The sequence below is a fragment of the Numenius arquata genome, chromosome 10, assembly GCF_964106895.1.
Source record: "Numenius arquata chromosome 10, bNumArq3.hap1.1, whole genome shotgun sequence".
Lineage (NCBI taxonomy): Eukaryota > Metazoa > Chordata > Aves > Charadriiformes > Scolopacidae > Numenius > Numenius arquata.
The window spans coordinates 46300813-46310902 of NC_133585.1; the positions used below are offsets into that span (position 1 = coordinate 46300813).

Below are 10090 nucleotides of genomic sequence, written 5' to 3' on the forward strand. Positions count from 1 at the left end.
TAATTCACAGGGTGCCCCACATCCAAGTGCAACACAGAGTATCTCCAAGGTTATGTTGGGAAGAGGTGGACCTGCCCAACACCTTAAGGAACAGGCCTTCAAGACACAGTGCTTAAGGATGTCCTATAAACTCTCCTTGCATTACCTCCTGGTTTAAAATGCAGCTGCTGGACTCCCACCACCATGCCCAGTCATTAAATGCATATTATTCCCCAGCCCTGATCCCACTGCACGTAGCCTCCCTGCCCTTCCCAAGACCTACTGGCTTCAAAGCGTGGGGGCTAAGCTGTTTCCTGGTGAGCAGAGAGGAGGAGGAAGAGGAGGAGGAGGGTTGCATGGGGCAGGGCAGAAGAGGAGGGACAGCCTGTGTGGGGCAGGAAGGATGGGCGAGTCGGGAGAGGGCCAGGATGGAGCAGGGTGGGGGAGGACTCCGGCAGCACGGCCAGCAAGAAGGGCAGGAAAAGAGCAGGATGCAGAGGCAAAGGAATAATATACAGAAAACAAAAAAAAGACCCACACACAAAGTATCAACACAACAACACCAGGACCCTGCAGCCTCTCAAGCAGCACGTCCTGGGGCCAGGAGAGAAGGGCCACCTCTGCCCTCCCTGGGCTGAGGTTCAAATGCTCTCCTCCCAGTCACCATCCCCAGTCTTCACAGCTCTGGGATGAATTTAGTTCTAAAAATGGTAATACACGACATCCACACATGAAAGAAAGGTACCTTTTTGGTACAACACTTACCATTCACAAGCAGGGTAAACGTATGTCTCTTCTGCATCTTGTTGGTAGGGTTCGTGAGGACAACAGTGTAATTCCCAGCGTCCTTTTCAGTGGCTTCAGTGATCACTAATGTGTAGCCAAGTTTAACTGTATGATTTGCACTGATGGCTTTTCCATTTTTATACCTGCAGGAAACACAGAGCACTTTGAATACTTTCAAGATTTACCTTAACTAAGAATAGCCCAGTTTTCCAAACAGCTCGTGTCCCGGTTCTTACCATTTCACCTCTGGTGGAGGATATCCTTTAAACTTGACAGGAATTTTGACTATATCACCCAGCTTTGTCTCGACCACATTCTCCATCCTCTCCAGGTGAATAAAAGGACTTTCTGCAAAAAATCAAATGAAATTGTCTTTCCATGTGGACAAAAGCATAAGTGGTCTCTGTTTGGGTTAGCACTTAACAGCAGATGGCAAATAGAGGACAGTGACAGGATGCCACTGGTAAAGCACAGTTGGCTCCAAACTGGGCTCTGGAGAGAGCTGGTGGGCTCTGGACCCACCATAAAAACCCAGTCCTTTCCCTCACACAGAGGAGCAGACCAGCTCCCCTATCGGGGAGCTCTGGAAAGCAGAGACAAGACTCAGCTCTCAGGATGGTGTGCCAATTGCCAGACCTGTATATATATATATACATACATATATATGTATATAAATAAATAAAAATCATAAAACTGGCTTGATCTACTCGTTCCAGGAAATAATACTATTCAAAACTACAATGTGATAAACTTAGATACTTTCAGCCTCTTCTCGAGTATGAATTTGAACTGTTGCAGTCACAGAATACTTTGAAATTATTTACATTGCTTGTTATATGTTACAAACTTGCATTCAGACTAAAACAGCGATTAGCCTTTTGGCTAAGATTTAGCATGGTATGGACTTAGTATCTGATACACTCACTATAGCACATGGTCTGGTTTTGGGTCCTGAAGAGAAAGAACCCAGGAGAAAACTGAGTCTATCTTGAATGACTGTGCCACGTAGTAAATTTGAATGTTAAAAAAAAAAAGAAAAAAAAAAAAAAGAAAAAAGAGCCATTAATATTCTGGCCCCTGAAATCAGATCTCAGGAAAACCAGTCTCCTTGAAAATATAAACCCTTTGTCTGAGTCAGTGATTAAAAATGGGCCAGTCTCATGCTGGCAATTTTTTTTCTAGAAGTAAGCTTGTGGAGCTGCTGGGGCTGTGCCCAAGAAGGGTTTGAGAAAAGGCTGTAGGACGTGGCCTCGTACTTATCTATGCGCTTAGCCAAAGTTGTTTCCTTTGCATCATTTCCGTACGATCAAAACTCCATTTGATTCATCTATTCATAATGTAAAAGTTCAAAATTTTATTTTCCTAGCTTCATTCTTGCCCACCCAGACTCTTGTCCCACAGAGCCACCAGAATCCAGCCTAAGTTCACCTGGGGTGAGAACAGACAATCCATGTACAAAGTCACCTACACAAATTCAGCTTTACAGGACCTCAAGGAGGTCAACACTGAGGAGGACCAGAGCCTTACTTCAGTTTATTTTACTGCCCATTTTCCCATTCTATAGCTTTCAGTAACATACAGCATCCTTTAAAATCTTATTAGCTAAACTTGCGGTATAAAAATAATCCTACAGTGGGTGCAAGAGAAATACTGTAGCTGCTGTTCCATTCATTTGATTCATCCCCAAGATGCCTCTGCATCCCAGCAATCGATCCCAAATCTGAAGCAACCAACAAAACTGAAGTGGAAGATGCAATACCATGGATAATGAAGTAACTGCTGTTTTTCATGTTCATACGACCACTGGATGCTGCGCAAGTATATCGACCTTTGTCACTTAAGGACACGCTGTCGATGGTAAGAGTGCTTACAAACTTCTTTACTTCTCCTGCAGTGGTTTTTAAATCCCTTATGGTGGCACGTTTTTCCTGCAATAGATAAAAAGACAGGGGTGTTTGGGAATTTTATTGTTATTCCTCTTGTCACCCTTTGCACACCTGTATATACTAGCAAATTCTTTGCGTGTTATCATCTGCTTTCTCAATATGATAAAGGGGGGAGTAACATTATACCTAAATCAAATTTCATTGTGATGTTGGCACCTTTAAGTTATTACGAAATTACCTTGATGGAAGGGTAGTCCCATTTAAAATCGATCCCTACGTTCAGCTCTGTCCGTACGGTGCAATTGAGAACAAGTTTTTCTCCCACTGCCAGCTCTACTTGGTAGTGCGGGCTCATCGTCAGGTCATAAATGCGGTACCCTAGAGGAAGAAAAAGGCACAAGCAAAACACAGGGGTAAGAAGAGATTTCTTTACAGCACCTGGCACCAAATTTCCCACATAAATTCACCGAAACCCCAGCTACAAAGAGGCCTCTCGATGCCCCAATGCAGTATGATGATGGGAGTATGAAAGAGCCTGGAGGGAAGGGATGTGCCTGCCCTGAGCGTTTCCCATCTGAGAGCCACGTCAGACACGGCACAGCAGGATGTATGCACTTGATCAGAGCCCCCCCAGCAGGAGACGGTGACCCACATAGTTCCTCTGCCTTAGACACCCTCTTCTCACCCTTTCAAGTGAGACCTGAAACTAAAGGAGATATATCCCCCTCCCCAGCAGTAAGCAGGAATTTTATTAAGAATAATGGTTTGGCAGTGGCAAAACTATCCAAAGTTTACTTTGTGCAAAAAAATATTTAAAACATTCCAAAACATAATACTCTGAATGCAGAAATTCTGAATTTGCTCCAAACCAGAGTGAGGACTTGTGAATTTGGTGGAGAGGCAAGAGCCTGCAGCACAGAGTAAGGGCTAGAGGGTTACTGCGCCTTCCTGCCAAGCAAGGTGAGATTGCCTTGGTGCCACCCAGCTACTTGAAGTGGTCACCATGTCCTCGGCCAAAAGAGAAAGAGCTGCAGTTTCAGCTCAGGCTTGAGCCTCCACAGAAGCATCACGTTATTTCTGGGCTTTGATGAACAACTGACAAAATACACCAGGAGAGCAAAAACCCCTGTGAAAGTCAGGACACCGGCCTGAAGGAGAGAAGACAACCTAGCTCTTAGTGTGACCTTCAGATCTCTCATTCCCTTGGTAACCCCTCAGAGAAACTCCCTCCCCTCTGCTGCTGATGGATACCTGCCTCTAATTCCCTTCAACTATGACTCGGATTCTGGATACGTGAATAAAGTACAGAACAGAGTGATTTTAGGAAAAAGGCTTGCATTGTTAGGAAAAAGAAATAATCCTTGGCATCTATGTAAAATGATAAAAATAGAAGCACTTATCCCAATGATCAACCAGAAAGAACACAATACATTGCATTTAAAAGAAAAGTAATATCTATCACAACATCCATTTTGCATTAGCTGCATTGTCAGTATTGAATAACCCTGAGTCCAACCAAATGTAATTGGTTCAGCATGTTGTAGCAAGCAAAATAACATTGGCTATAGGGAAAAAAAAAAAAACCCTTTGGCTTACCTACAACTGCGACTATGTATATCACAGACTGGTAGCTTTCATCATCTATTTTAGCTTCACAGAAGACCATGCCCGCATAGTTGATTAAATGACTGGGTATAGTGAAGCCTTTCTTATTATTCCACGAAATTGATTTACCATCAGGAACAAATATCTTTTCTGGATATTTCTGTTGGAAATGTTGATAAAATACGTAATCAGATTTAAAAAAAAATAAAGTCAAACAACCCTGAATTTTCAAGTCCAATGTTTTCTGTAACCGCAGGGCCCCAGTTTTAACATCCCAGCTCAGGCAGTATCTCCCTTTCCCAGGCGATCACTCTGCACTTTTAGAGCGCAGGAGCATGGATGAGTGCCACGACAGCACTCACCTTGTAATCACAGGCTGTAAAATTCCCAAAGATGGAAAGAAGTTTTTCAGAAATGTATTTATACTTCAAGCAATGTATTTATGTCACGGTGATTTCAACAAACTCTTATAATAATAATAATAATGGGCTTTTTCCTTACCGCATGTAGGGATACGTTGAGATTTGATACAGTTCCAAGGCACGGCACTACAACGGTTTTATTCTTAGTGATGTATACGATGCCAAGCTGATCACTAACTGAAGTCACAAATGGAGATCTGTAATCTAGAAGAATATTCAATTGGTAAATCAATATTATTTGTCATGTGATTACAGAGGAAACTTTTCCAATTTTGTCTTTCCCTGAATATTTCTTCTGAAATCAATGTTATTCTTTTCTATGTGGTGAAACACAATGACACTAAATAGAGGGTACATATTCTGACAGACACCCCCTCTTGGCTTTACAATATCGCTGTTCTCAGAACAGTTATCAGCAGCAGTGCGCACTTAGGAAAATAGCTTCCTGCCACCGCAGTCTTCGTGCCGACAAAAATATCTGATTTACCTTCGTGTGACTTTCCTTGCATAAGTATTATAGGCAATACCAGTTAAAAGCAGTGACATGCTGCATGGGCTCCCCCAATGGCAGCATCCTTCTCGAAGTCAGACACACAGATAAAGTTCATGATCTTATAAAACAAGCTAAGACATGTACATAATAGCACCCCATTTTTCAAAATGGTGACTATAAGTTACCAATAAAAAGGAAACAAGGTGCATAAGAAACCGAGTGTGAAGCCATTAGTGCAGAAAGGCGGATGCCTCAGTGAATGCACTTACTTAAGCTGAGCGTTATCACTGGAGGCTTCGCAGCGCCTGGGACACTCAGCTGCGCTGCCACCCACACGGCTGACAGCCGGAGTCTGAAAACTTTGCTCTTTCAGCCTCAGTAGATTTTACCATGACAGTCAGCAAATGTATGAAATTTTATGGTTTGGGTTTGTTTGTGGGTTTTTTTGCTTTTTTTTTTTTAATAGATAGTACAAATTGTAAAAGGGATCAGATCTGTCATTTTTAATAAACGTACAATCTCTATCATCCTCCCTCGTATGAAACTCCTGCAGAGGTCAGGAATAGCTCTGCATTCATGACGACAGGCTCAGAGCCCAGCGGAGACATGTATGCTCAGTTCTGGGTGGTGGAGAAGAGCAGACCAAGTACTGCATGTGGCAGGTCAGTTCAAAACTACAGCTACAAAGGCTTTTCTATTGATGGCAACTAGCCTACTGGCATGTAATTCCTCAATAGGAAAACAAGAAAAACAATAGTGTCACAGGATCAAAAATTCTAGGACTAATAAATTTCAATGTCAAAACCGGTTTGAGATACACGATATCCCTTTTTTTCTCGAGGGCAGGGGAAGAGCCACCTAAGAGATGTGTAAGTGCTTACCTTGAACGTAGACATAAATGGTCGTAGCTGCCTGGCTGTCCCTGTAAAGGCACCTGTAGTCCCCTGTGTCATTGCCGATGACTTTGAGGACAGTAAGTGTCTTGCAGTAGGGGCCATCACTACAGTCTGTCACGGAGATACGCTTCTCAGCACTGCTCTGGTTGCTTGGCCAGGACCACTCCAGGGGTCTCTGACCACTGGGAAAGCAAATGTTAGAGGAGCATGAGTGTGTGATGAGCGCCAGTACTGATGCCAAGGTGGCCAACCCCTGCCCCACTGCCCTCTACGGTTATGGAGAGGAACGGGCTTCATCCCATCACGGGGAGCATCAAGCCATGTAGGGTAAATTCAGGTAAATCGACTTATTATTAACACCTATAAGGAAGCTAATTGAGATTTACGTTCTGCTGAATCGAAGTGACACAGCTCCCAAAAGGGAGCATGACGAGCATGGCTCACCAGTGGGCTGGAGGAGGACACAGCTGATGCTTCCTCCTCCCAGCCACCCTGCACTCCCCAGCTCTCCCTTACTGCAACCTTCTGAGATCATTCCTAAAGTCTGCCCAGGAAAAAGCCAAGGGGGGGGGGGGGGGGGGCACAAAGGGAGTGAGGAGAAACAGGAGCGATGATGGGAGAGAGACTGAATCACCTGCGATTCTGTACAAAAACTCACTACATAAATTACCCCCTTCAAAATCAGGCTGGACAGATTGGCCCTTACCTGCAAGTAATATTTAGAGTGTCGTTTGCCGTTATTGTGAGGACATCTTTTTGGATGCTAAGGATTGGCTGATCCAGAGAAATAAGTAAACCTGCAAAAACATGTAAAAACGCCCTCAAATCATTGCAACAAACAAAGTAAATGCTACTCAATCAGAAAAGCGTTACATACAGGAGTATGCAGCATGTTTTAAGAGGACACTTTCACATCACCTCCTTAGCAGTGAAGGGTAAATAATGACTTTTCACACATCCCAGAAAGTTCAAAAACTCTGTCATAACAGGAAGCAAAGGCAGATGGTCAGGAGCTAGCTGCAGAGCACTACAATTCAGCCAGCCAGGGTGGAGTTCCTGTTTTCTTGCGTTGCCAACTTCAAGGTCTAACAAGAGGATGTGGGACATTGAAACGAAGTGAACCTTCATCTGATGATCTCACTCCCTGGGGAAAGGGATTACCAACTTTTCTTACAATAAGTTGCATATACTTATGTTCTTCGAGACTGCTGATCAATGAATTATGTAAAGAAACTATTTTACAGTTTGTCACAAATTCGAGATCCCATGAATTTATTTTAATATGATTTTCTAAGGTTATCTCTTTCCTCCTAAGCAGTTAGGCAAAAATCTATCACTACCAGACCTTGTCTTTGCAAGGGCTTGCAACGATGCCCACCCTGAGCCACCCGCACTCATGAGGGCTGCAATCTGGGAGCCAGCGCTCGCCCGGAGGCAACATCCCAGCTTGAGCAACATTCGCAAATACCAAAGGGAGAGATTTTTGGTCCACCCTGCCTGCTCCCATCACCATCAGGAATCCTGCCTCACCAGAGTGAGCCACCAGCCCCGACCGGGACAGCTCAGCCAGCTACCACGGGCAACAAGAAAGCGTGGCCAGACCGGGACCTTCCTTATTTCCCTAGTATTTCCCCATGCTTTAATCACTGGCACCCCGAGCAGGTTCTTCGCTGATGACGGGTTTCCCGCATTTAGCTCCAGGGACATTTTGCTCTCGGAAACGATGGCTGATGCTGGAGCCAAATGAGCAGGACTCTATGCTGTGGTAGGCAGCCCTCTCCAACGGGCCAGCACTGGCTGGCCAGGAAGGAGAAGGAGAAGGAGAAGGAGAAGGAGAAGGAGAAGGAGAAGGAGAAGGAGAAGGAGAAGGAGAAGGAGAAGGAGAAGGAGAAGGAGAAGGAGAAGGAGAAGGAGAAGGAGAAGGAGAAGGAGAAGGAGAGGAGAGGAGAGGAGAGGAGAGGAGAGGAGAGGAGAGGAGTACACAGCAATCCCGCAGCATCCCGCCCCGTGGTTCGCACTGTCTCATCAGCCCTGACAACCCCAAGGGAAACCCGCGCTGTTCCCGGCACCCGGTTACCCCCGCGATCCCTCTCCTTGGAACTCCGTGGGGCTGCCGTACCCCGGCGGCTCTCCGACGGGTCGGGTCCCCGAGTGCTCCCCGAGGGCTTACCGGGAGCCAGGCACAGCAGGACCGCCAGCAGCCGCGCCGCACCGAGCTCCATCCCGCGGCCGCCGGGCGCTGCGGGAGCGCCAAGCGAACCCTCTGCCCGACGGCACCGGCGGGCCGGCAGCAGAACCCAGCCGATCCCAGCCGGGCTGATCCAAACTGAGCCGATCCGAGCCCAGGCGAGCCGATCCCAGCAGATGCTCGCCGCACGGCGGGGATGCGGGAGCCCGGCCGGCAGCACCGCCTCTCTTGTCCCCGGGGGCGGGGCTTATCGCCGAGGCCCCGCCCACCCCACCCCGAGGCCCCGCCCCCGCCGGGATGCTCTGGTTTAGAGCCCCAGGATCTCTCCCCCCTCGGAGAGAGGGACCCTAATGTGCCTTTGAATCACAATTATTAACCGGGGACCCCTGAAAGAGGAGTTCCTGAGGTACTCCTTTGGGAAAAGCAACTCAAATTAATGCTCTGTCCACACACACGATCGTAAAGCCTCTGGGGAAAATAAATACATCTGCATAGACAGATACATAGATACATAGGTAGATAATCGGGTAGATAGGAACACAGCTATGCGTGCATATAGATATATGTGCGTCTACATGCTACGTTTTTGCCTTTGCCCACAAACCCGCACGTGAGCGTGGCCACAAATGACTAAGTTAATGAAGCGATGGTTTTATTTTGCACGCTATGCAATTCCAGCTGTTTTACCGTACCGGGGGATGAGTGTAATTTCCTTTGAAATTACACCCCCGTTGCTCACAGAAAGATATAGGCAGTGGGAGAAACCAAATTTCTATACTGATTTTTCCCAGAGATCCAATAAAATCCGTGAAAAGTTAAAGGAGACTCATGTGGTTCAAGAGGCAGCAAGTCAGCAGCCTGCAAGTAAAATGTGTCCTTGCTATTCTTGCGAGCTCTTAAACCAGAAAATTGGTAGCCCTCATTAATATCCCCACCTCCACTGTAGGGCGGGTCAGGTCATCGGTATTTCTAAGTGATTTTGGGAACTCTGGCAGTGATTACTAAACAACTGACCCTTGCTGAGACTAGGCTGCGCGTGGGGTTTATGCGGGAGTGGCAAACACCTGGTGAGAATCAAGGGCACCTACTGCTAAAGAGCCAGTTTTGATAACTTTATTTGTGGCATTGCTGGTTTTGTTGGGTTTAACTACAAAGAGAAAAAAAATGATAGGGGATGGATGACCTGCAAGAACTGGTTTCCTGCAAAGCAGTTCAGCTGGTCAACAAAGCAAACGAAGTTATAGGGGTAAGCTGAAAGATATTCACGTTAAATTATTACGGGATCCATAGAACACAGTTAAATCACTGGCAGCTCACTTTAGTGCTTTCTACGTTCCTACACGAGCTTCCAAAAATGCAATCTGTAGAAAATATCCCACTGTATTGATTTTAACATGTGACTTTTCTGAAATTTAGTCAGAGGATACGCAACTAGAGCTTACTGCAATACCACTTAGGCTCTGTTTTCATGCACAGTCATTGCTATTAAGCGAGTGGTTTGGAGGGGGATGGTTGGTTTCATTGTTGAAAATTATTTTGGTGCCTGAGCTTTATGGGAACAAATACCCACTGTTTGCCCTAAGCGTATCTAAGCAAAGATAGATGAATGCTAGCCCTCCCCAGGCCCTTTGGCATTTGCCATGTCCCCTGCCTCCTTCTCCCCTGCAGTGTCCTGAGGAAGGGAAGGAAAGGAGGGGGGCTGTCCCCTCAGACACAGAAACCTCTTGGCTGGTGAGTGCACACACCGAACTGAGCAGCCGGCAGCCAGGAGTTTGCACGTTGTGGATGTTGGGCATCCTCAGGGAAGCACACATTTCAAAAGCACACAAAGTGTT

The 10090-nt window shown here is 46.0% G+C and overlaps 1 protein-coding gene across 3 annotated transcripts in view; it reads right to left on the minus strand.

Annotated features, from left to right (window-relative positions):
• The window catches only part of KDR (kinase insert domain receptor), a 31522-nt gene extending 23233 nt beyond the window's left edge, over positions 1 to 8289 (minus strand). Inside the window, exons 1-9 of one of the 3 annotated variants that reach the window (XM_074154340.1) lie at positions 8240 to 8289; positions 6774 to 6875; positions 6053 to 6249; positions 4758 to 4882; positions 4248 to 4416; positions 2890 to 3029; positions 2525 to 2693; positions 1002 to 1113; positions 745 to 908 (exon numbers count right to left, since the gene is read on the minus strand). In XM_074154340.1, the coding sequence (XP_074010441.1) occupies positions 745 to 908; positions 1002 to 1113; positions 2525 to 2693; positions 2890 to 3029; positions 4248 to 4416; positions 4758 to 4882; positions 6053 to 6249; positions 6774 to 6875; positions 8240 to 8289 (1228 nt within the window). Of the gene's footprint in view, positions 1 to 744; positions 909 to 1001; positions 1114 to 2524; positions 2694 to 2889; positions 3030 to 4247; positions 4417 to 4757; positions 4883 to 6052; positions 6250 to 6773; positions 6876 to 8186 lie in introns of all 3 variants that reach the window. The other 2 variants (XM_074154341.1, XM_074154339.1) reach the window with 2 other exon arrangements.
• Between the last annotated feature and the right edge of the window lie 1801 nt (positions 8290 to 10090).